The 27,437-nt window shown below is 47.0% G+C and overlaps 1 protein-coding gene across 7 annotated transcripts in view; it reads left to right on the forward strand.

The window, feature by feature from the left end:
- Positions 1-27,437, forward strand: part of LOC138566485 (cyclin-dependent kinase 17-like) — a 1,557,968-nt gene that overhangs the window by 1,113,522 nt on the left and 417,009 nt on the right. For all 7 annotated transcript variants that reach the window (XM_069643847.1, XM_069643850.1, XM_069643846.1 and 4 more), the window contains one exon: positions 24,019-24,116. In XM_069643847.1, coding sequence (XP_069499948.1) covers positions 24,019-24,116 — 98 coding nt within the window. The remainder of the gene's footprint in view (positions 1-24,018; positions 24,117-27,437) is intronic.

The following is a 27,437-nucleotide window of genomic DNA, read 5'->3' on the forward strand; positions in this document are numbered from 1 at the left end:
CTGTAGTGGAGTTACACAGAGATTTACAGTTACAAGTATTCAAATAAGCTCTTAGATTCAAAGATTCTTGAATAAACAATTAATAATTTATCAGTCAGTTAGAATAAGCCTTCAGAAGGGGCAATATAATAGTAACACTCAAATATACTTGATGAAATACACACTCTTAATATCTCTAATTCAGTAGATACCCTTTTGGGATGGCCCAAAGAGACTACCTACACCCTCAGGTGACTTCAATTGCTAGGGTGCTGGGGACATTAATATATGTTTCATTTAGGATCATATAGTAATAAGTCAAAGGAAAAGATTATTTAGAACAAACAAGAGACAACAAATATTCTTAAGCAGGCAAATACTTTTGGATCCCCCCCCAAGAAGAGTCATTCAGTACTATAGGCTAGGCCAAAACCAATGGGCAAAAAGTCACACATAGGATGGAGCACTTCTGGAAGGTTCATGGAAAAGTCTTTGCACAATGTTTTAGAAGTCTTTGAAGAAAAGAAGACTCAAATGTAGGGCCACACGCTGATTAGACTTGTGAGTAGTAGAAGATGCAAGCAACTCTACAGCAAGAGGTAAGTTCTCTTAGACTTTGTACAGTAACTTTAAAAATGAAGAAAAGATGCAGCAGATGACTCCTGTCCCTGTGCTGCTCTGCAGGTTTCACTGTCCCTGGGCCTCAGTCGTGGGAACAAGAGGGAGGATGTCGGGGGACACCTGCACTGCACTGATAAGGTCAAAACTCGCAACCGGCAAACTTTACTTTCAGTGGCTGTTCAGTGTTTCAGCTCCTCGCGTCTACCGCAAATAGCAACACTGCTGTTCCTGGCTGTCGAGATGGGCTTTCCTTGCTTCTGGGGTCCCGACTCTGTTGAGTGGGCTCAGGCTCGGTCAGTCCTGCTTCCCGGGAGTCTGGAGGATCTTCCTGGAGCTCTAGGCCAGCTTAAAAGCAACGCGCACAATGTGGTGTTCCTCTTCCTGACTATACGGTTTCCAGCAGCAACTCTGTTGAAATTCAACCAGCTCCGAGATGGATGTCCAGGTGGCTTACTTTGGAATTTATTGGTCCCACCAACTCAAGGGGAGAAGTCGTCCTTGCAGGGGCTTCTCTGTCGATGCGAAATTAGCGTTTCGGCACCGCAGTAGGGCTTCACCGGGCAAACCAACGGTCCAGGAGTTTCAACAGGCATCCTCTTCAAGTTCTTCTTCGGTTCCTTCGTCCAGTGGTCAACTCTGCCTTTCAACCCAAAAGCCTCGCCTTTTATTCAGTTGTCTCCCATTCATTCGAGCCTAGCTGTCAGTCACCCAGCAGGGTGGCTGTCCTTGCCGGACAGTCAGCTGGCCAATCACCGCAGAGTGCATTTGGGTCTCCTAGGAGACTAAGCACATGGAGTTTCTGGCACCTCCCTCACTTCCTGCCTATCCCAGACACCCTGGAGCCAGGCAAAGGCAAAGCGAACAATTGTACCAAACCTGGTTTGGCACGCAGAGTAAATCTCAAGAAGGACCTTTCCACAAAGAAATGGCGAAAAAAGAAGACCAGAGCCATTTTGACAAAAATGGGCACCCTTGGGTGCTTTACTGCAGCTGCGAACGCAGCCCGCGGTAAATGCACACCACGGTAGTTAAAACGAAACCACTGCAAACAGCCATTCATTGAGGAAACGGTAACATAAAAAATGTTACATGAAAAGCTAGACAAAGGGGATACTAGGTAACCCCTCCAGCACCCTATTGTAAGATGGTGTGGGCTGGGTCTAGAAAGTTACAAATGTAAGTAAAGTCAATTTCACTTTACTGCTCTGGGAAACAGTAGTTTATCCCAGGGAAGGTATTCAAACCTTGGGAAATCTGAAAGACTTCCCTGTGTCACTGCACTGAAGGTGCTGTGTGACACAATGTAAAAGATGATGCTTATGGAGTTTGTCAGACTCCATAACCAAAAGGAACACAGTGTTCAAGAATCACATAAAAATTACATGAGAGAGTTGGAACAATGGATCGCACACTCTCCAGGATGAAAATAAAAATCAAGTCCTCAAAATCCAGCAAAGTTGCTGGGGGTCTCTAAGGTGGAGGGAATTAGCACATTTCTGAGAATTCTCCCTAGCACTCGCCCCCACCCCAGACTAAGGGACAGGAGGATTTAATCCACCACTGGTAAAATCAAACCCCTGTAGGCCGATTGACCATCTTAACAATTTAGGATGTTCCTCCTTCATCTGCATCCACCATCTCAAGGGTTGGTGGTCTGTTTGAATCACTAAAGTAGATCCATACAAGTATGGTCTAAACTTCTTCAGAGACCACACAATGGCAAAACATTCACGTTCTATGGTTGCCCACCTTGTCTCAGGTTCCTTCAGTATCCTACTGATAAAGCAGATTGAATGTTCCCTGCCTTTCTCATCCAGCTGACTCAGAACTGCACCTGCACCTGTATTGGAAGCATCTGTCTGTACGATACAGGATTGGTTGTAGGCAGGAGCTCTTAAGACTGGAGCTTGACAAAGGGCTTGCTTAAGTCCTTCAAATGCCTTAGTGCACTCCTCATTCCACCTGACCTTCTTGGGGAATTTGGGTGAGATCATCACATTCAAGGGAGAAGCTATGCTCCCATAGTTCTCAATGAAGTTCCCATAGTAACCAGTGAGACCTAGAAAGACTCTCACTTGGGGTTGAGTAGTCGGGATGGCCCCATCTTGTACAGCCTGTACTTTGCTAGGCACTGGCCTTATTTCACCTCCTCCTACCTCATGTCCAAGGTAGACCACTTTACTCTGACCAATTTGACATTTACTTGCCTTTATGGTCAGATGAGCCCGCAACGCATATCCCAGTTGGTCAATATGTTCTTTCCAAGTAGGGCTGAACAATGCAATATCATCCAAGTATGCCATGTGGAAGTCCTCCATCCCATTCAGAACATGATTCGCCATCCTTTGGAATGTTGCAGGTGCATTCTTTATTCTTAAAAGCATAACCTTAAGCTGGTATAGGCCTCCTGGGGTTGAAAATGCAGTTTTCTCCTTGGCATGGTCTCAGTGCTATTTGCCAATAGCCTGAGGTTAGGTCAAATATACTGAGGTACTTGGCTGAATCAAACTTGTCCACCAGCTCATCTGTCCTAGGTAAAGGATGGGCATCAGTCGTGGTGACTGCATTAAGGGCTCTCTAGTCCACACAGAATCTCAACTCCTTGGATCCTGCCTTTGGTACTAGCACAACTGGACTAGACCATGGACTTGTAGATGGCTCTATTACCCCAAGATCAAGCATCTTATTGACCTCTTCCTTTATGTGGGTTCTTACATGGTCTGACATTCTGGAACCTCTACTTTTAATAGGTAAACAGTCACCAGTGAGAATCTCATGCTGGCCCCAAGGGGTCAAGCCTGGTGATGGTGAAAACAGAGGGTCACACTGATTTAACAGAGCTTTGCACTCCTCCTGTTGTTCCAGTGTCAGATTAGAAGAGAGATTAACTCCTATCTTCCCATCTAAAGGTTGTCCCCTGAAGAGGTCAGATAGAGGCTCACTCTCCTCCTCTTGAGCAGAGGCTAGAAGCAAAGCTCCCAGTTCTGCTCTAGAGACATAGGCCTTTAGGCGGTTGGTGTGAAAGACCCTGGGGGCCTCCTTAGGGTTGCCGAAGTCCACCAAATAATTGACCTCTCCAAGTTTTCCCACAACCTTGAAGGGTCCAATCCATTTGCCCTGTAAGGCCCTCTGCCTTGTAGGTATAGGTACCATAACTAGCACTAGCTGGTCTTGAGTAAACTCAACCATGTTGGCCTTCTGGTCATGCCAATGCTTCACCAGAACCTGACCTGCTTTCAAGTTATCTGAAGCTTCTGTCATGTGTGTCATTCTCCTTCGGAGTCCTAACACATAGTCAGTAACTCTCACTGGCTTGTGGGAATTAGCACTCTCCAACCCCTCCTTGATTAGGGCCAATGGACCTCTAACCGGACGACCATAGAGAAGTTCAAAGAGGCTGAATCCAACCCCTTCCTGAGGGACTTCTCTATAAGCAAAGAGAAGACATGGCAATAGAAGGTCTCACTTTCTTCTAAGGTGTTCTTCTAAAACACCCATCATGCTCTTCATAGTTCTATTAAACCTCTCTGCCAACCCATTTGTCTGGGGATGGTAGGCTGTTGAGAACTTGTACGTCTTTCCACATGGCTTACATGTAATGGGACATGAAGTTAGATCCCCTGTCAGAGATAACCTCCTTAGGAAAACCTACTCTGGTAAAAATACCAAGTAGGGCCTTAGCCACTGCCTGAGCAGTAACAGTCCTCATAGGTATTGCTGCAGGATACCTAGTACTATGGTCTACCACAACCAATATAAATCGGTTGCCTGAAGATGTTGGAGGGTCTAAGGCACCAACAATGTCGATTTGTACCCTCTCAAAATGGACTCCCACCACTGGGAGGGGCACCAAAGGTGTCACATTCTTGGCTCCACTCTTGCCAGATGTCTGACAAGTGTGACAGCTCCTACAGAATTGATCTACACCAGACCCCATCTTAGGCCAGTAGAAATATAGAGAAAACCTTTCCTTGGTCTTCTTAAAACTTAAGTGACCAGCCAAATGAATCTCATGGGCTAACTGTAGAAACTGAGGTCACCTCCTGAGACAATACAAGTCTCCTGTAGTCTCTGGGGGTTAACTCAACAGGTTCACTGTAGAGGAGGCCATCGTCCCAGTACAACCTGTGCTTCCCTGGCTCTTGCCCTTCCAGCTGGGAAGTTGCCTGTTGGTGAAGTCCTTCAAGAGTAAGGCACTCTTTGACCTCTGCTGAAGTGTGCCCTACAGGGGCCACCCTCTGCCAGTAAAGACTGCAGCTCATGATGGTCTTTAGGATCGAGATCTCCAACAAGGGGAAGGTCTTCTTCCAGCTCTGTGTCTTCAGTACCTGACTTAACCTCTTCTGGTTGGACCTCACACTCCGTCTCAACTGGTGGAGTAGTCACAGGGATGACTTTGGACTGTCCTCTCGGGAGACCTTGGGGTTTCCCCTTTGTCTCTTTCTTCTTGGAAATCGAAGTTGGCTTTTCGTGTGGACTGGGTGTTATAGGTTCTTCTGTAACAACCCACTGAGAGTCAATTAAAGTGAGCTCTCTCGCCTTCCTAGTCTGCTCATGTTTCCTTTTACTGGGAGTCCTGGGGGTGCTTGATGCAACTCCAAGAGTTTTTAAGACATTCCCCAGCAGGACTCTCCCAGGCACCTCACTTTGTACAGTGACAGGTATTCTTACAGACATATTGTTGCACTGGATGAGAGCTGGTAGTATTGGAACCATCTGGACATGGCCTCCAGCAAGCTTAGTGGGTCCTTTGCGTGCCTTAGCAACATCCTCAGGTTTGGAAAAGGTTTCATCCACCACAGGCCAGGATAGGCCCATCTGCCCTGCTAGCACCTCCCCTCCTGCCTTAAAGGGAGAGGGAGTGCGCCCGCAGACGAAGCCGTGCGGAGAAGGCCTGGGGAAAAGGCCTTTTCCACTCTCAGCGCTCCAAATCCAACACTAGCAGATCAACCTGAAAGCGGATCCGATGAAGCTGGGATCATCCATGAACCACAGGGCCCCCATCGCGCACAAAATACCCTCCGCGTTCCATGCGGTATCTGCAGGCCCTGAAATTGCTGCTCTGGTCGCTAAGGCAACCAGCACCATCGACACAGAAGCAGGAAGCGGTGCCGCCGCAAGATCAGGCCAGGATTGGCCCATCTGCACTGCCAGTGCCTCCCCTCCTGCCTTAAAGGGAGAGGGAGTGCGCCGGCAGGCGAATCCATGCGGAGAAGGCCTGAGGAAAAGGCCTTCTCCACTCTTTGCTGCTCACTGCACCCATGCTCCAGACCAGCAGATGCTGCGGCCCACGCAGAATGTGATCCCCACCCTCCCTCCATATCAGGCGCACGCACCTACGAGCCCGCACTAACCCACTGCGGCACCCGATGCTTCCTGCCCCTCTCTCTCACCGTAACCAGCATGTTGGTTACAGGGTTCCCATGATACGCCACAGCACGCCATCCCTCGCCACACGTGCAGCATACAGCACGTCTCAGGACTCGTATCGAAAGAAATGTTTAACGCTAACATGGATGAACAATGTGCACGATCTAAGCAAGCGACACAACAATTGCTGCAAGGCCCTTCAACCCATTGTGTCCTACACTGACACACCTTGCACATTGACCGTAATGCATAACCCCAGCGATGTACCTGATAGCAATAATGTAAGCCATGCAATAATGTAAGCCATGCTACCGCCTTCACCGCCACATGCATCAGGCTAATACCATATGGAGTCCGGAGGATCTTCCTGGAGCTCTAGGCTAGCTTAAGAGCAACGCACACAATCTGGAGATCCTCTCCCTGGCTATACGGTTTCCAGCAGCAACCAGAAGTTCAACCAGCTCCGAGATGGATGTCCAGGTGGCTTACTTTGGAGTTGATTGGTCCCACCAACTCACGGGGAGAAGTGGTCCTTGCAGGGGCTTCTCTGTCGATGCGAACTTGGCGTTTCGGCACTGTAGCAGGGCTTCACCGGGCAAACCAACGGTCCAGGAGTTGCAGCAGGTGTCCTCCTCAAGCTTTTCTTCGGTTCCTTCGTCCAGTGGTCGATTCTGCCTTCCAAGCCAAAAGCCTCACCTTTTATTCAGTTCTCTCCCATTCATTCGCGCCTAGCTGTCAGTTACCCAGCAGGATGGCTGTCCTTGCCAGTCAGCCAGCCAATCACCACAGAGTGCATTTGGGTCTCCTAGGAGACTAAGCACAGGGAGTTTCGGGCACCTCCCTCACTTCCTGCTTACTCCAGACACACTGGAGCCAGAGGCGGGCTTCACTTGTGAATCCCGCCAAAGGCAAAGCGAACAATGGGACCAAACCTGGTTTGGCACGCAGAGTTCATCTCAAGAAGGACCTTTCCACAAAGAAATGATGAAAAATTCCACCCTTGGGTGCTTACCTGCAGCTGCGAACGCAGCCCGCGGTAAATGCACACCACAGTAGTTAAAATGAAACCACTGCCACCAGCCATTCAGTGATGAAAGGGTAACATAAAAAATGTTACATGAGGGGGCGTGGCTAGGCGGCACACCATGCGGACGTGTCTCTCTTGAGCTCCGACCCAAAGCAACCAAGTCGATGAATTTAGCCCGTTTTTACGCAGAATTCCTGCCCCACATGAAGATGGATCGGAAAAGATGTGCTGTTGAGGCCACTGGGTTGGAAGGCTGAAGACGTTTGTTTAGGGCATTTCTGGAGCCGTGGATCCTAGCACTGAGAAATCCAAAATGGCGGAGTGTGCCATTTCGAGCAATTCCTGAGGGAGGACCCCTCATACGAGTCGAGCTGGATTCGGGATCCTGCTGGATGGCCCCTGCCTCTGCGACAGCCGCTGAGCACCGATGGAGGAGTGCACAAGCAGATGTCGAAAAGCATTGAAGGAGCGCTATGCCTGAGGGGTAAAGAATTTGAATTGCATCGGCAGAAGCGTAGCCCGGCGGAGGGACGGCGCGTGGTGAGCCCACTGTTTCCTCTGCCCACCCGACTTTGTGGCAACGGCCCTGCCCGCCCCTGTGAGCTCGGCTCGGGGTGGCTCAGGTGTGGGGCATCGACACCCAGGGGAGGCCTCTCTCCTGAAGCAAAACGACATCTGACTCTCCGGCTGCCTCTGATAGATCATCGAGGGGGACGCGGGCTCTTCACCGGGTCCCCGGCATCCTGCAGGACAGCAGCGCGAGGCCCGTCGACCCCTGGGAGCTCTGCTCAGGGTTCCGACTGGTTCGCCTGGCTAAGTCCCCTGCACTGGGAAGATCTGTTTAGAGGACCCCACAGAGAACTGCCTACCCTACCTCTTCGGCTCCAACGTACTTGCAGCACCTCCTCGAGGGATCAAGCCAAGAATATCGGGGGCCCCAACATGTTTCCCGAAACCCGCAGTGAATTTAGGTGGATCCAGGCACCTCCCGTGGACGCAAGACAACAGACACGGAAAGGAACCTGGACAGGCACTTTGGTTTACCACGCGAAGCCAAGCAAGGGACATCTGCATTACTGCCGGGGGATGCCCAAAACGGGGAACAGAAAGAAAATTCACAGCATACAAGCCTATCTAACGCCACAGCCTAGAGAACCACCCACTGCGAACACTACCACAGCTGAAATTGTCCCGCCTTCATCCCCGGAGTTGCTTACAAAGATGGCTGTTTCCAGGGAGGATTTGGAAAACTTGTTTAAATCCTTTAAGCAAGACATTACCCGGGAAATTAAGAAGGAGATCAAAACCCCCAAGGACTCTCTAGCCCAGTCGCTTGCAGAACTTACATCTCACCTCTGCGGGCTAGAATCCAGAGTCAATGACCTGGAGAATGTTACCTGCGTGCAATCCCACGATACTGAAGCCCTGGCAGGAAGAGTAAAGGTCCTGGAGGAACATTTGGAGGACATTTGGCCAAAACAAGCGCACCTGGAAAATAGGTCGAGACGAAATAATATACGTCTCCGTGGGGTGCCCCGGAAAATTCCTGACCGAGATCTGGCAGAATATGTTGAGACATTCTTCAGGGCCCTCTTGGAGCTGCCACCAAATGAAGATTTAAAATTGGACAGAACCCACCGTGTGTACTCTTCAGCTCAAATGAAGAACAACTTACCTCCAGATGTGCTCACCCGGGTGCATTTTTACCGCCAGGAGGAGGACATCATGGCGGCAGCCAGGGACTCGGACTCAATCCGATTTCAGGGCTCTGAGATGCACCTATTTCAGGATCGAGCCCCATACACCTTGGCACGCAGACAGCGTCTGCACAGAGCGACAGCCTGGCTGAGAGAGCGGAAGATCCGTTATCGTTGGGGGTTCCCGTGTAAGCTGATGTTTGAACACCGCAATCAACACCACATAATATCCTCGGAGGAAGAAGCGAAAAGCCTGATGGAGGAGACATCTGACGGTGTGGACCACAACCCACAGTCCCTGAACGAGAATGGCTCGGTCTCACGTCCGGCGCCGAAACCTAGGAGGGGGCGATCCCGTTGCAGGCCGCAACCGGATATGGTCTTGAGCGGCGACTCCAAATTAAGGAAAACTACCAATGCCCCCAATGAGGCTCCGTCGCCAGCATCCTCGGAAGAGAAAAGTTGGGCTGAGATTTACACAGGTTGAAGGCAAGAGGCCCAATTTTCACTTTTTTCAATTCATTCGGGAGATGATACCCCGCGAGGACACCGCCGGATCCCGGACATGACCTGATGAAGCAGACGTGTCGGTGAAGTGGAGAACATAGTTCGTCCTGAACGTTTCCCTTTCTGTCCCGGAATGACTTTTTAGAAGACTTCACCTGAGACCTAAAATAAGTCTGCAAACAGGGTCCAATCTCTCTATGTCAAGCCTCTGCCTACTTACGGTACTTACCTGTTACCTCCGAATCCTGAGTTAAGTGTGTTTTGGGTACTGGACATTCACTGTTAGAAGCTGACTTGGGCGCCGGTTTGGATGGCGCCCGGCAAAGTTTATTTGGTTAAATTACCCTGGGGACTACGAATGTTGCAACTGTTGATGGAAATAACTAGTTTATTTGTGATTGTATGCCTTTCTTATAAGTTCCTTCATGAGTTTTTTATATGTTGCTCTTCTCTGACGTTGACAGAGAGAGACTGTTTTGTTTCACCACAGCCCTCACTCTGGTTGCTTCGCTGTATTCTACCTAAGGAAATGTATCACCCCGGCGTTGGCCGGGAGGCCCAAAATTGCTCCAGAAACCTGAGCGACCGAACCATGGCAACCCCTAGCTATAAATTCATCTCACTTAATGTGCAGGGTCTGAACTCCCCCTTGAAACGCAAAGCACTCCTCCACAGATTGAAGTCCTTAGATGCCCCCTTTTTTTTTCCTCCAAGAGACCCACCTACGCCCGGCAGATGAATTCCGCCTGAATGACAGGCTTTACCCCTTTCGATTTTTTGCATCGAGTGGTGTGAAGAAGCGGGGGGTTGCCATTTTGGTGCGCAAGGGGGATCTCTTTTAAGCCCAAGAGAGAGTTCCGAGATGAGGATGGGAGGTTTTTGCTGGTTAACGCCACACTAGATGGCCGCAAAGTCACCTTGGTCTCCATCTATGGCCCAAGCACTAATCAAAGTCAGTTTTTCACGATGTTGTCTAAAGCCTTATCCGACCACGCCAAAGGGGAGGTGATTTTGGGATGAGATTTTAATGCTGTAATCAACCCCTTGGTTGATAAAACACTACCGCCAACAGTAAATGATGGGAAAATCTTCAAGGCTCTCACCTCCGTGCTGAAAGATCATTCTCTGATCGAGGTGTGGAGATACTATCATCAGGACGAAAGGAATTATACATATTTCTCTGCAGTATATGGGGGATTCTCAAGACTAGATATGTTTTTTATAGCCGACTTGCTGATCCCAAATGTAGTGGAGGTTGAAATTCTCCCAGAGGCATTAGCAGATTACTCCCTGGTCCTGCTGGCCATTACAACCCACCCCCCCCCCCCCAGGTCACCCACCCTATGAAACCCCCCTGGAGGCTGAATGACTTTCTACTAGATGATCCAATGATCCGCGCTCACATTAGAGAAAATATGGAGTTATATTATAGCGAAAACGACACGGGAGAGCTGGGTTGGGGGACTATATGGGATGCAGGCAAAGCGGTACTCGGGGGCCATCTAATAGAACAGGCAGCACAACGCGGGAGAGCTAGGAAACTGTTGCGAGAGCAATTAGAGGGGGAGGTTCTCAGCCTTGAAGGGGCACATAAGAAGAAACCCGCTCGACGCATATTAAGAGACCTGAGGGTGGCTAAAAGAGCGCTGGAAGCGCATCATATGGGGAAGGCAGCCTATGGCATGATGCGCACCAAACAATTTTTCTACTTGAAAGGGAATAAAGCTAACAGACTACTACCGGCCAAAATAGGAAAACAGACGAAGCAAAATAGAATAGACTTCCTGAGAGACAAGACAGGCAAAGGCACATACTCGGAGGAGGGCAAATGTCACATCATAGAAGAATTTTTCAAGGAACATGCGACCCCCGCATGCTGGAAACCCACAGTGTATTAAAGAGTTTATAGACAAAGCGGAGCTCCCATAGTTACCCCAAACCCTAAGAGAAATCCTACAAGCTCTAATATCGGGGGAAGAAGTAGAATTTGCTATCTCATCTCTCTCCATTGGGAAGGCCCCGGGTCCACACGGTTTCATAAACAAATTCTATAAAACCTTGGCTAAAGAACTCGCACCACATCTAACTAAACTATTTAAAGGCATACTCTAGTAAAAAATTTTATTTCAAAAATAGATAGCTCACATTAAAAAAAAAATACTAGCATCCTCCGTTTTAAAACTTCCTATGTAAAATTTTGAGATATTTAAGCTCAAAAGCAAGCACAAGGGCGCCGCCATTTTGTGAAATGGAGGCCCTCCTGTGCTGGCTTTTGCGGCACTAATGAAGGAAAAGCCAGCCAGCTGTAGTAAATAAAGTCTACCGCTGGGTGGCTTTCCCTTCATTAGTGCCGGGACTCGGAGGACGCGGACCGGAGACCAGAGCAGGAAAGCTGCAGCTGAATCTCGGTAAGTGCTATTTATTTATTTTTACAAAAAATAAGCACTAGCTGCGGTTTTTTTTCTAAGTTTTCCGGGCTGGAGGAGCCCGGAAAACTTAGAAATAAAACTGCAGCTTTAAAAACGTTGTATTTATGTTTGCGGTCGCTTTTGAAGCGACCGCAAACATAAATACAACGTTATTGTGTTGGAAAACGCTGCGGTTTTAAAACCGCAGCGTTTTCCAACACAACCGTGTTGTGTCTGCCTGAATCTGCTTTTCCATTTGGGGCTCTCGGGCTCCACGGGGAGCCCGAGAGCCCCAAATGGAAAAGAAGATTCAGGCAGACAACGTAGCATTTCCCATTTGGGGCTCTCGGGCTCCCCGTGGGGAGCCCGAGAGCCCCAAATGGAAAAGCAGATTCAGGCAGACACAACGCAGCGTTGCGGAAAACAACTGCGTTGTGTCTGCCTGAATCTTCTTTTCCATTTGGGGCTCTCGGGCTCCCCACGGGGAACCCGAGAGCCCCAAATGGGAAATCAGCTGCAGGTAGAAACACTCAGCGGCATGTAAACACAACCGCGTGTGTTTCTGCCTGCTGTGGCTTTCACTTTGGGTCTCCGGTGCTCCCCTGGGTCCCCTGGGAGCACCGGAGACCCAAAGTGATAGCCACAGCAGGCAGAAACACACGCGGTTGTGTTGGAAAACGCTGCGGTTTTTCTTTGCAAGTTTCTCAGGCTCCTCCGAGCCGGAGGAGCCTGAGAAACTTGGAACGAAAAACCGCAGCGTTTTCCAACACAATAACGTTGTATTTATGTTTGCGGTCTCTTCAAAAGCGACCGCAAACATAAATACAATGTTTTTAAAGCTGCAGTTTTATTTCTAAGTTTTCCGGGCTACTCCAGCCCGGAAAACTTGAAAAAAAAAACGCAGCTAGTGCTTATTTTTTGTAAAAAAAATAAATAGCACTTACCGAGATTCAGCTGCAGCTTTCCTGCTCTGGTCTCCGGTCCGCGTCCTCCGAGTCCCGGCACTAATGAAGGGAAAGCCACCCAGCGGTAGACTTTGTTTACTACAGCTGGCTGGCTTTTCCTTCATTAGTGCCGCAAAAGCCAGCACAGGAGGGCCTCCATTTCACAAAATGGCGGCGCCCCTGTGCTTGCTTTTTCGAATTTTGAGCTTGAATAGCTCAACATTTTACATAGGAAGTTTTAAAACGGAGGATGCTAGTATTTCTTTTTTAATGTGGCCTATCTATTTTTGAAATAAAATTTTTTACTAGAGTATGCCTTTAATACTCTATGGGAATCCGGATCAGTTACACGATCTATGGCCGAATCATATACCACCCTAATTCTAAAACCTGGAAAACATCTGGCAGACTGTGCTTCCTATAGGCCCATAGCTCTGCTTAATACAGACGCCAAGCTGTTCAGCAAAATCATAGCGCATCGCCTGGGGGAGGTATTACCTATACTAATAGACCGAGACCAGACGGGCTTCATCCAGGGCCGATCGACCCATGATAACATTCGTAGAGCAATTGACCTAATAGCCCTGGCCCCCTCCAAATCAGGCCCTCTTTCCCTGTTATCATTAGACGCCCATCGGGCCTTCGATAGCATGTCATGGGACTACCTACATTCAGTCCTGAAGGGCTTTGGTTTTGGCTCTCACTTCTCCAAGCTTATCCTGGCCAACTTCCCGGTCCCTTCCACCCAAATTCGAGTCAATGCCCATTGGACTCCACAGATACCTCTTGGCAGAGGGACCAGGCAGGGGTGTCCCTTATCACCCCTGTTCTTTTCTCTAGCAATGGAACCGCTAGCCCAACATATCTGCTCACATCCCGAAATCCAGGGGTTCGAAGTAAAAGATCAGAATCATAAAGTCGCTTTATACGCAGATGATGTGCCCTGTTTTCTGAGAGAGGCTCAGGTCTCGGTCCCCCCGCTCATGGCCCTGTGTTAGGGAGAATTCTCTGTTTAGGCTGAATTTCCTAACCTAGTGAGTCCCCGTTCAGCTGTGCTGGATTTTTGGGGTTTAATTCTTTCTCCTGCCAAGGGTGAGACTCTTTTACCCTCACTCTTGGACATGATTTGAGTGTGTTCCTTTGGCTCTGGATGTATTTAATGGGCTTTGGGGTCTTTTACTCCATAGGGCTTCATGTGTTTTTGTGATGTGTGTTACACAGCACCCTCAGTGCAGTAACACAGGGGTGTCATAATGACCCCCCAGTATAGACTCCATACCCTGGGGCTGTCTACTGTCTCCCAGGGCATGTAAAGTCACCATTGACTTTACTAGTCTTGAATTCTGAACAGAACCAGTACAAACCATCATATTGTGGACGTACTGGCCGGGGCAATTCGATTGCCCTGGGGTCTGTTAGTCGAAGGGGCACGTCTCCGTCCCCCCTGATCGCGTTTTGGCTGGTGGCAGTGGATCCTACTTTTTATATTCAACCGCAAATATTTCTCTATGGGATTTCCCCATTGTTCGAGGCTACTATCTACGTTTATTTAATTACGATAGCCTCGAAAATACCGCCGGTTTATTTATTATTAATTCTCCGGTTGGTATTTTTTGCCAAAACTCGGTTCTAAAACGGCGTTTGTGTTCTCTTCTGTGACTCCAACCCAAGTCGAGCCTTTTGTTCCACTTTTTGGCGGGCTTCTCCACAGAAGCCCTCCAAAGTGGTGCCACTCTGTCTGGGGTACTTTGGAGGGGGATTTAGGCCCCCTGGACTGAGTTGCCTAGGCAACTCAAGTCGCACTCCGTCCTGATTGGCCCAAGTCACTTAGCATGTTTGAGTGACAGCTAGGCTGAGTGAATGGGGGTTTTCTGCATAAAAGCAGGGCTTTGGGGACTGGAACTTCAGAAGTCGCCACAGGACCTAAGAATCTGACGAGGGAGAAGCTGAGCTGACCTGCCACGACGACACCACCGGTGGAGCCCTGCTGGACCGTCTCACCACTTTTCCCAACGACAGAGGAGATCTCCCGCCGGAGAGTCTTCTTCCTTTGACTGGTGGGGATAACCAGTTTCACCGTTTTTTCGCCTTCCCGACGCATCTCGTGGCCGCCTTGCCTGTGCCAAGCACCCCGGCAACCGGAATACCACGTTTTACCACGACTGCAAAATAAAGGGTAATACCTTTAACCGGAAAACTCCACGGCTGGTTTCTTCCCTGGCAGTGCAACAACCTTCATCTTTCCTCCAAGTTGAGATCTTATCTTCCCCTGGACGGTGCCGATACTTGCACCCGCTGGATGATCCTTTCCACTTAAGGTACCGTGTTCCGCCTGGCTTCCCTTGCCACCGACTGTACGGGGTAGATTTAGCCCCCGGCTTTCGAACCTGGGTTAGCCTGGGACACCCTGGCTAAACTTTTCTGAGCCTCTCTAAACTCTTTTCGAACTCTCTGTAAGACTTTCAAAGCCTAGTGTAACTGTGTGATCTTGGGTGCATTTGTGCTCTGCTCTCTTTAAGAGTGGGCCCAGCCTATGGACTTTGGCCCACAAGTGACTTTTGCTCTTCTACCTTGCTAAAAGTGTTCCTAAATCTTAGAGTGGTGTATCTTCACATATTCTGCCTTTTTCCCTCCCTTAAGCATGAACTTATTGGAGTGCCATCTATAGTTAAGTGCTCACCTCTGTCTGGAAATAAGTGGTGTTAACTAAGACTTGTCTGATAAGGAATAAGGGTTGTATATATCATAATAGTAACTGTGTTTAGAGTGATTTACAATAAGAGTGCTGGAGTGTTTCAAACAGTGTGTGTTTAAATAAATAATAATATACTTTGATACCAAAGCTCTGGTCAGTGTTTGCTTGTGCTATTGTATCGGAGTGCCTATTGTGTATACTTTGCGTACTGCCTAACTCTTCTTGAGGGAAGTCTGACTGCTCAGCCACAGCTACCAGGTAAATCTGGGTGGTACAGACTGCTACCAAGTGGGTTTACTGCTAACACCTGTAGTCCTAAATCGTTTGCAGTGTTCCCAAAGGGAACTGCACAGGTTTCTGCCTAACACCCTGCTTGACGGATTTGCGCAGATCTCGGGTTTCTCAATTAACGCGGCCAAATCAAAAGGACTGAATTTATCTGAAACGCCCGATGTACTAAATGCCTTACAGAATAAATATTCCCTCAGGTGGGTAACGTCCCAAATAACATATCTGGGGGTATATTTGACTCCGGACTACTCTGGGTTGGTGAAGGCCAATATTCCTCCGCTACTAAAAGGAGCTAAGGAGTCTCTATTAAAATGGGCTCCCCAGGAGATCTCATGGCTGGGGCGAATGGCGGCTGTTAAAATGACCCTGCTACCCCGACTCCTCTGTGTTCCAGGCGCTCCCAGTCCATGTCCCAGAGCGAGATCTACAAGGCTTGCAGAAAGAGATATGCCAATTTGTCTGGCAGCGCAAAACACCCAGAATTCAGTGCAAGATACTTATCAGAAATAGGCAGCTTGGAGGCTTAGGGCTCCCCTCTATTGTAAGATACTATCGAGCGTCTCAAATTACCCCTATCCTGGGTTGGGCCATCCAGGAGGACCCCCCCCAAATGTCAGGACATTGAACAGCTATTCGCCGGGGGGCCCCTTTCTCACCTCCCTTTCTTGCTGCGGGAAATACGGGCCTCTCAATCTCCACTTCTCCCAACTACGCGTTCCTCGCTCAGATGCTGGGATAGGCAGATCACCCTAAGGGGGTTGACCCCGGGTCTGGACCCCATGACCCCGATTACCCAGAACCTTGCCTTCACTCCTGGGCTCCATCCCAGATCTTTCTATAACTGGTCAGGAGCAAAGACCTTGAGGCTGCAGGAGATGTATGCCGACAGTACCCCCTTGACCTTTATTCAATGTAAGGAGAAATGTAATCTTTCAGAAACAGAAAGGTTTAAATACATACAACTCAGGCACTGGGTCACCAACCCGTCCATTTAAAAAGCTGCTATCAGGCCTCCTGTAGGCTTAGAACTAACTGCTGCGGAAGGACTACGGACCCACAAAGTAGCAACATGTTGCCGACTCAGAAATAGCCCCAGAGGAAGAAAAACTGCCTTACATGGAAGCGTGGGAGAGGAAGCTGGGGAGGGAGATTGCTCCTGAATCATGGCAAAGAATCTGGGCTAGAGCACACACAAATTCTAGATGCACAACGGTGAGGGAATGTGCAATTAAAATATGTTATAGATGGTATTTCACCCTGCAGAGGTTGCACGCTATTATTGTAGATTACCCTGATACTTGCTGGCATGGGTGTGGGGCTAAAGGAGACTTGGGACACATGTGGTGGCACTGCCCGATTATTCAGTCCTCCTGGTTGGAGATTCGCTCCAAAATTAAGGACATTTGTGGCTTTCTCCTTCCCATGGACCCGTTAGTGATGGTGTTGGGCGATTCCCCTGAGGATGGATCATATCCACAATCTGGTCCCAAAGCGCAGCTAATCACTCAACTACTGATGGCGGCCCGGCTTACGCGGGCGCGATTCTGGAAAGAACCTGAGGGCCCCCACATTGCACATTGGTGGGTCAGGGTCTGGGAACTCCTGGGAATGGAGAAACTGACAGCCGCAATAGTGAACCGAACAGACAAATTCCGACAAATTTGGGGCCCATTCTTAGACTACGTGGAAGAAAAGGAACACATGTTCTTCCAACCAAGACTGATCAAATGTCTCCTTCAGCCCTGAAGAGTTTGGAGTGAAGAAAGTACTCTATCGTACTGCAACCAGAACGGGAGGAGGATAGATACTGGGCACCAAGGGCAATGCCGGACCATAGAGGGCGCTGGTGAAAGTTTCCCCTTTTTTTTTTTTTCTTTTTTCTCCTTTTCTTTCTTAAGCATACAACTGCAACAATACATCCCCAAGAGTAATTGCGATATCACTAATGGATCTGTAGTTGTTAAAATGAAATGTCAATCTAATGTTAAATCAAGTGGTCACAGGGACAATTGCTGAGGTTTATTAAGCTGACGAATGTTGATGAAACTGTTGCTCTGCAATCAAACAACGTTGCCACTGTTTATATTGTTAAGATCTCAATGTGCACTGATGTTTCAATAAAAAGATTTTGACAAAAAAAATGTTACATGAGAAGCTAGACAAAGGGGATTCTAGGTAACCCCTCCAGCACCCAATTGTAAGATAGTGTGGACTGAGCCTACAAAGTTACAAATGTAAGTAAAGTCAATTTCACTTTACTGCTCTGGGAAACAGTAGTTTATCCCAGAGAAGGTATTGAAACCTTTGGGAAATCTGAAAGACTTCCCTGTGCCACTGCACTGAAGGTCATGTGTGACACAATGTAAAAGATGATGCCTATGGAGTTTGTCAAACTCCATAACCAAAAGAAACACAGTGTTCAAGAATCACATAAAAATACATGAGAGAGTGGGGAAAAAAGGGTCTCACACTCTCCAGGTTAAAAAAAATCAACTCCTCAAAATCCAGCAAAATTGCTGGGGTCTCTGAGGTGGAGGGAATTAGCACATTTCTGAGAATTCTACCTAACACTCATTAGCTCTCATTCAGCTAGCAAGTGGTTCCATACACAAAGCAAAAATCAACCGAGACAACAGGCAGCCCTGTCTCGTACCCCTGGTAATTGACAGTCTGGACGACAGTGCCCTGTTTAACCCTAAGGCATGTAAACTGGTGTTGGTAGATTGCCATTACCCAGCTGATAAACCCCGGGCCAAACCATGCCAAATCTTCCCAGAGATGTTCTCAATCCGCCCTGTCAACAGCCTTGTTTCTAAAATCTATGCCCGAGCGCCTCCCCACTTCCAATAGGCTCAGAACTCGGCACAGATTATTATGGACACTCCGGCCTACAATGCACTAGTAATGAGAATGAGATCTGGTCTAGAGAAGCCCCCATGAACATGTGAATAGAAAAAGAAGTCCCTGTCCTCCCCGCGAGCCAGTCTCAATGTGTCAACCAACCCCAGTTGAAGGAGGAATAGGCAAAAAGCCCTTGAGTGTTTAAAGTCTAACTTGGTGGGAAGGGAGAGTCTTGTCCACCAGGGGGTTGGGCACCAGATTGAAATCCCCGCCTAACATGAATAGCCCCTCAACAAAATGGAGCATCTTGAGTAGAAAGCTGTCCAAAAATGCCTCTTGACCAACATTAGGGACATATAGGGACACCAACGTATAGATCTGATCCTACAGCAGGCCTTTAAAACAAACATTTTGCCCCTGCGGGTCCCGAAGGACCTTAACTTTCGAGATCAGGATCTGCTCACCCACCAAAATGGCCACCCCTGTTTTTCCCCCCTCCAGAGCGAAAAACAGGCGCACTAATGCCGTATTTTTCATGCGCTTCTCATCCTGTGTGAGCAGGTGGGTCTCTTGGAGGAAGACAATGGAGAAAGACATGTTCCTCAGTTTGGCCAAAACAGATATACTTTTCACTGGGCAATTCAAGCCCTGTACATTACATGTGCCCATCAATAGTAGGTCCTACCCCTCAGCATCAATCTCTACATTAGAAATATTCCCCCTCAAATCAAGTTGCAACCCCCCATACCCCGTCATCGCATCCTGAAATGCTCACACACTAGTTTCGTAGAATAACTGTCCATCCCACAGTAAACATTTATGAACTTGGCCCCCTCCCTTCTTTCCCCAACCACAAACCATGCTCAAACATGAGCAACTTCAAGACGTCTGGGAACTCCGTCAAGACGTCTGGGAACTCCGGATCCAGGCTGTTTTTTATGCCCTTTGGCCTTATTCAAATCTAGGTGTGCTTTTTACATGTTTTGCAGGTCTTTTAGCCTTACTCAAATCTAGGTGTGCTTTCTATTCAAATCTAGGTGCGCTTTTTACATGTTGCGCAGGTCCTTTGGCCTTAATTGAATCTAGGTGTGTGTTTTACATGTTTTGCAGGCCTTTTGGCCCTACTCAAATCTAAGTGTGCTTTATACATGTTTTGCAGGCCCTTTGGCCTTATTCAAATCTAGGTGAGCCTCCCACATGTATTTCGCTAAACCTGATCCTGCACGCAATAAGCTAGTGATTTGTCACCAGGCACCCTAATAGTGACGCCGCCACCCTGATCTGCTATGGCTCTTCGCTACACAACCTATAGCCCTCAAGCACACCAAGCTTTCATCACTGAAGACCACGCAATCCAGCCTCTCTAGTCTACCACCACCTGGCACCTAACAGCCAACCCAGACCATAAACTACTCACAATGACCAGCCCTAGTCCTGATCGGCGCACCAAACCACCAATACCAAAGTCCCAACCGACAGTCTTAACAACCACTGTCCACATGCCTTCACAAAACTCAAACACCTACTTTCCCTGAAAATGGCACTTGTGCTCCCTAACTCACACAACAACCTGCCTTCTCCCTTCCCTCCCAAGGCACTGCCAATCCGCATTCTACAATCCGGCAAACCCTTGGACATAAGACCACCCCCATTTCTAAGAAATTCTAAGAAACCATGCTCCCTTGAGCATAGGAACAAGCGTCTAGCATCCCGCCTATACCGGCCAATCCACACTTCAACAATCTGCCAAACCACTAGGCATAAAACCACCCCAAATTCTAAGAAACCATGCTCCCTTGAGTATAGGAACAAGAACTAAGACCCCTTCACACCTTGAAGAGAATAAGTTCACCCCTCAGCCTAGATGCTCACACAAGTCCCTCTGGGGCTACAGAGCCCCATTCAAGGCAACAAGGTGCAATCCTCTCTCCACCACAGAACATACATCTGAAAAAGAAACACCTTTAGAACCTACCACTGAAAAGGTCACCACATTGGACGACCTTAAAAGGTACCACAACTCACCTTAAGGGAGCCCTCATTAATGCCAGATCCCTCCTAGCACATGCCCTTTACATTGCTGATCTCATCCCCTCCAACGACCTAGACTTCCTAGCAATTTCAGAAACTTGACTGCACCCAGCGGCTGGCCCTGTCCTCTCGTTTGCCATCCCTGAGGGATATACTATACTCAGGAAAGACAGATTGATATCTAAAGGAATTGGCGTATCCGTCATCGCCACAAATAACCCTCCTTTCAGAGAAATTCCCAACCAAGATCTCCCGTCGGGAGAACTTATCTCACTCAAAATCTCTCTATCCGCTATATCCACTCTCACAATCTACCTAATCTACAGACCTCCAGGCCCCCCTGCTCTCATTCGAGGAAAACATTGCACAACTCCTCTCAAACAACACCAAGCCTTCCTCAAAAATCATCATTTTGGGGGACTTCAACTTAGGTCTCAGCGACCCATCAGACTCCCAGGCATTTGCCATGGCAAACACTATTGAAGCACAAAACTTTCTTCATCGACGATCCAACCCTACGCATGACAAAGGCTGTATACTAGACTGGCTAGGAGACCTCATTTGCCACACCAACATACTAGCCAACAAACCATGCCCTTGGTCAGACCACAATTTCATCCTATTCTCTATCAACGATATAGCCCAGCTGAATATCCCACCTCAACCTACCTCAGTTGCCCTCTCAAACGCACAAAACATCATGCCAGACAACATGCTCCCCCTACTACTACTACTACAACTAACAACTTACCCTCACACCAACACCAATCCGACCTCCATGGTTATGCTCTACAACCAAACCCTCCTTGATGCCATTAACAAAGCTGCTCCTCTGGGCAACCGTAAATCCAAAGCAATAGCCCACCCCAACTAAATTCCTGGTACACCTCTAGTCTCAAAGCCTTATGCACCACAACAAGAATTGCTGAGAGCGCCTGGAAAAAACACCCTCTCATGCAAATAAACTGCACTTCAACACCCTAGCCGTAGAGTACAAACAAGCCATTCTCCAATCAGAAGGCAACTCCTACAACAGAGAATCGCAAAAGCAAACTCGGGCACGAGCGAGCTCTTTACCATACTACGTGAACTTGAATCACCAGTCCCCTCACCTGACCACTGTAATAAAGATCTACCCTGGTGCAAGAACATTCAAAAAGCCCTCCTCGACAAAACCTCCCAACTCCAAAACAAAATCAATACTAAGAAATCCAAACTTGCTCCAGCTGTGCAGACCCCTGACCTGCGACCTACACCTTCTAGTCCCACGGCCAGATTAAAATTCACCCCGTAACCATCACTGAAACGGTATCCCTACATACTATACCCACCAAATATAGCAAATATATCGCCGTACATATGGTCGTCTGTCTCGCCATAGGCAATATTTTTGGGGGGGATCATTTGTGGGAGCAGGGATTGCAGGGGTGTCTCCTGCACATTTAAAAATAATGCAGGTGTTGAGGAGGTGTCCCCCCAAAGGTCCATGGCCCAATATTTCTGCAAAAATATGGCAATATTTTTGCATCGCAATATTTTTGCGGGTATATGAACACATGGAACCACCAAAATCATCAATGGCCTGAAACCGACTAGATGTCAAGGGGACACTGTACAACGTTTTCTCCAAGTTACTTTTCGACCTCCCAGACAACATGGGGGTTACGTACAATAACTATGCGGACAACACCAAAATACTCCTACCCATCACTGGGAACTATGACACTGACTCTGTACTGAGCGAAATATACTTAACCATTCAAGCCTGGATGGCGCTACACTAGTTAAGCAATAATGACAAGAAAACGGCACTACTCCTCATTGGCAGTCAGTCTCAGCTAAATAACCTTTCTGACTCCTATAAATCCTTCACCATTGATGGGAACATTATCACTGTAGCAAAAGAGGTAAAAACCATAGGAGTTTATCTTAACTCCTCATTTTCCCTAACAAGGCAAGTTAACGCAATTGCGACCGCAGCGGCCTACACCGCCAAACTGCATCCGACCAGCAGACCATTCCTGACCACCGACAACTGCATCACCCTCGCTAGAGCCCTCATACTGTCTAGGATTGATTACTGTAATTCCCTCTTTGCAGGATCTAACTCCCGAAACATTAACAAACAACAAATCATCCAGAGCAATGCTGTAAGAGCTGCACTCAACTTCCCTAAAAAGAACACAACACTTCAGCTAGACAAAATATGCACTGGCTCCCGGTCCTGGAACGCATCACATTCAAAACCTTCTCTGACACACAAATGTCTGTCAAACAGTGCCCAGATCTATCTAGCTAGACAAATCCCCAAAGCCCAGTCTAATAGAGCCACCCAATCGACATACTTCTGCCGCCTTGCTATCCCTAGATACAGACACCAAAAAGCTGGAAGATGCAGCTTAGCTGCGATTGCGGCTAAACAATGGAATTCCCTGCCACTAGGGCCGAGATTAGATCCCTCCTTTTGGTCTTTACGCAAAGGACTCAAAACCTGCCTCTTCTCCCAAGATATCGAGAAGAACCACAACCTTACAGCTACTTTCATAACTATGTACTAGCAATCTACTTGTACCTGTAACTAACTGTATCTACTATGTCCTAATTTTAATGTATTTGACTGTATAACTGCTTTCATATTTTGTAATCTAATGCAACATGTAACTATGGTAACCCAATGCAATATGTAACTACTATAACCACCGCTCTTATGTAACCAGCGCCTAGATGCCTCCGGGTTAGGTGTGCTTTACAAATGACAAAATAAATAAGTGTTGTGTGAATACCAGCTGGTTCTGCACCCGATTTTAAACTCCAGCACATTTACTAGTAGTACAGTTGTCACAATGAGTAACTTGTTCTTATTTAGGGTATAGTTTACATATGGACACTATAGCAGGCAGGCTTGTGATAGATGATTTAATACTGTATGCCCTTTCTGGACACCACCTTGCACTGCTGTAGACTCGTAAACCAGACAAAATAACAGCCTGTTGTCTACAATCGTGAGTCACTACAGAAGGATTGCTGGTGGCTCAAAACACAATGGCATAATCTGCTTCATTGGACTGCCACACCCACAAACATATATAAATACAATATATCTTCGTGAAACTGGCATTCTCTCTATTTTGTTCTTCAATAACTTGACCAGCTATGTTTTCCTAATTAAGGGTTGTTGCCTAATACTGATTGTTTGCTCCAGTCAGCTGCCTTATCTTCTCAGTAGGTATCTCCGTTTACTATCCCAACCAATTATACTGTGCTTGTTTAAATTCCTTAACACTCCACTTGCCTGTCTTTTGTGTTACTCTTTTTCATTACATGGTTTCAAATAGGTGAATCGAAATGTGTGTTTTAAGTTACATTTAAGCAGCCGTAGTACTTTGTGTTTCAAGATATTCCCAAACCGTTATTTGCTAGTGTTGTATTTTTGGTTATTTCTTGTTGGATTCACAAATACACCAGTTTTCAGTTTTACCACACGAAGGGCAGAGTTAATAAGATAGATAGTTCTATGGATTGTGACCGAAGACATTTTCCTCTTTGAATGTGGAAGAACACAGTTGACAGCAATATGTGTGAATCATTTTATCCTTTCATTCCATAGGGGTGTTGGCTGCATATTTTGTGAAATGGCAACTGGACGACCACTGTTTCCTGGTTCAACTGTAGAAGATGAATTGCATCTAATATTTAAAACTCTTGGTAAGTTTTTTATTTTATTTGTAGTTAATATAAATATTGTACTTTCGGTTTGAACTGCCTGTATTGATCCCAAAGTCATGTGGGTAGCATGTGCTTGATAGAAGACTTGCTGTCTGTTGCTAGGAAGGGTTTTTGTAACATCAGAACATACCATCTGTTCTACATTTGTAATGATATTTCTGAGGCTTGTGGAATCGGCTTAGATCACATGCTGTGCATAGGCCGACATCTAGTGGAAGCTGCAGAGTATTACAGTTTGTTTTTCGAAACTCGAAAATGGGTGTCGACACAGGGCGTGCCACTAATACTATGCCTAGTGTGACGTCCACTGTACCCAAGATCCCTCACGCGTCTAGGATCCTCAGATTGTATTTTTTCTGACATGAGGTAGCATGAGGAGTAGCGTGAGTACAGATAATCCAAGCAGATAGATAGAAAGCTAAGACTACAAGCAACCATGCGCCTTCTCTCGGAGGGGAGGAAGGGTGGGTCGCATGTGAATCTAAGCAGATGCAAGCATCAGAAATACGATTACGGTGAGTAATGTATCCCTTCTGAGGCTTGTGGAATCTGCTTAGATCACATGCTGTGCATAGATTAGCGAGCAGTACCTGAAGAAGGAGGTGGGATGTGAGAAGGGTCATGAGCAAATAAGTGTCATAGAACCGCTTGTCCCACTTGTGTATCTGCCTTGGAATGGGTGTCAATGCAGTAATGCTAAGTAAAAGTGTGAATAGAGCTCCAAGTAGCTGCTTTGCAAATGGTGTCAAGGGGTACATTTGCAATGAAAGCCAGAGTGGCCCCAATGCCTCTAGTAGAGTGGGCTCTTGGCGTGAAAGGCAGAGTTCTTTCAGAGAGTGTGTAACACAGCTGGATACAGTTATTCCACTTCGAGATGGCACCTTTAGAGACGCGATCCCCCTCTCTGCCTGTAGCTACGGAGACAAACATTTGATCTGTTTTTCTTAGCGGTCTGGTTTTATTTACATAGTAGAGGTCCGCCCTGCGCACATCTAGGGAGTGTAGTTTCACCTCAGCCGAGCTTTGAGGGTCCTGAAAGAAAGCCAGAAGCTCGATGGACTGGTTTACATTTATGGACAGTAAAGAAGGGATCCTGCACTGACAGAGCCTGAATTTCACTGACCCCTCTTATAGAAGTAATAGCTACTAAGAAGGCCGTTTTATAAGTCAGGTGTTTGAGACTGCTTTTATGCATGGGCTCGAAAGGGGGTCCCATGAGCTTGGCTAGCACCACATTAAGGTCCCACCCTGGTGGTGGGTTTGAAATAGGAGGGTGAAGTCTCTTTACTCCTTCCATGAAGGCTTTAACTACTGGTACTTTCCACCACGAGACCTTGCTATGGGAAGTGGTGTATGCCGACAGGGCTCCCAGGTGTACTTTCAGTGAGTTAAAAACCAATCCTGCATCTAGGAGGTGGAGCATGTATGTAACAATAGTGGAAGGAGTGCAATCAACAGGGTTGATTTGTCTACTCTGGCACCAGATAACGAACCTCTTCCACTTGTCAAAGTAACAGTGCCTTGTGTTTGGTTTCCTAGATTCCTTTAGGATGTCCATACACCTCTGTGGTAAATTAAGATGTGCAAACTATGACCTCACGAGCCATGCTGCCAGGTACATTGAGTTGGGTTGCTGGTGCACTGTTTGACCTTGGTGCTGGGACAGTAGGTTGTACCAGGCTGGAAGTTTGATGGGCTCGCACACTGCCATCCTGCGTAGGTGTGGGAACCACGGTTGTCTTTCCCACATGGGAGCAACTAGGACGAGCGTCATCGACTCTCTGTTCATCTTGTTGGCTACTTTCCTGATGAGGAGTTGGTGGAAAAGCGTACGCAGATACAAGCATCAGAAATACGATATTTTTTTTAAAGACTCAGTTGGAAGTAATCAATCAAATATTAGAGACAATTGACTTTTTTTGAACAGTGGTGACCAGTTCCTGGACTGGATTTGGCATCTCCCTTGCTCAAATTTAGTGTAATATTTATAGCAGCTGTGCCATTCACAGAGAAACATTGCACTAGAAACACTGTTCTATTAGAAACAATATTGCAAAATTGTTCCTAAAATGTTTACATAAATGATAGGAAATGCAGGACTTTGCATATCAATGTGTGTCCCATTTGATGAAAGGCAAAAGTCAAGTAACAATGAAGTTGGGGCATTTAACTGCTGGAGCACCATGCACTGTGATACCAATAGAATTGTAATTCTGCATGGAGTGGTAATTAATATTGTTTAAACTTGATTTCTGGATGTTTATTGAAGAACTAGAAATAGCACCACTAAATTATATTTGAAAGGATAATTATTGCCACACTTTAAATATTATATTATTGTTTTATCTGTAGTTAATAGGTGCTAGCCCTGTTGGCTTTCACATTTGTCCAGAGATTATAGAAAAAGTGATATATTGGACTTTTTTTAGAGCTGAGGATGGATAGTGAGCGGTTACAACACGATACCTTAGTTACGCAGTAGTGCTTAAAATGGGTATGTTGCTCGAGTGGAACAAGAATCGTGGTGTCTTAATGGGTAACTTTGAAGGTGCTCAGAAGATGCAGACATCTGTTGATGGTGGATCTGACTCTCCGGGTGTAGTGACGGACGGGTGTGTGTGGAGAAGTAGTTATTGGTTTGGAAACAAGGAGTACGGGTTGGCCATGATATAGCGAGGGAGCGAAAGTGCACTGGTCTCCGCTAGAAAAGGGATAGCGTAAGAGTAAGAGGGTGGCACCTTGAATGGACTGAACCAATGCATTGAAGAAAAAAAAAATGAAAAATAGTAGAACATTCTCCAAGTATACACAGGTATCACAAAATCAGGTTTATTGTGCCAAATTAAATCATTTAAATAATATTCATAAATTAACTTGGTAGTTTTATGAATAGCTAAACAATATATCACTCTAATATGTAAGGAAGACATGGTATCAAACAGTGAAGACAGACGCAAGTGATCATAGTTCAAGGGTGTTATTGAACTTTAAAATGCGTTGGAAAAAACGCCCATCTAATCCTAAATCTTAAGATGGGGGCAAGTTTCGACCATCAAATAATAACGCAGTCCTAGTGTAGAGTCTTGTCAACATAAAAGGGCCTATACTAATAAACCTATTGCCAATACTTACTTCTATATACAAATGGTGTGGGAAACAATGTTATGCAAATGAAAAGTGTTCAAGAAATGACATTTCTGATGTTTGCTAATCTGCATAGAATCACATGCTGTGCATAGTCCGACATCCAGTGGTCACTGCAGAGTATTGCATTTTGTTTTCGTAGTCGAAAAGGGGACG

This window comes from Ambystoma mexicanum, chromosome 2p (assembly GCF_040938575.1).
Source record: "Ambystoma mexicanum isolate Mex_15411 chromosome 2p, UKY_AmexF1_1, whole genome shotgun sequence".
Taxonomy (NCBI): Eukaryota; Metazoa; Chordata; class Amphibia; order Caudata; family Ambystomatidae; genus Ambystoma; species Ambystoma mexicanum.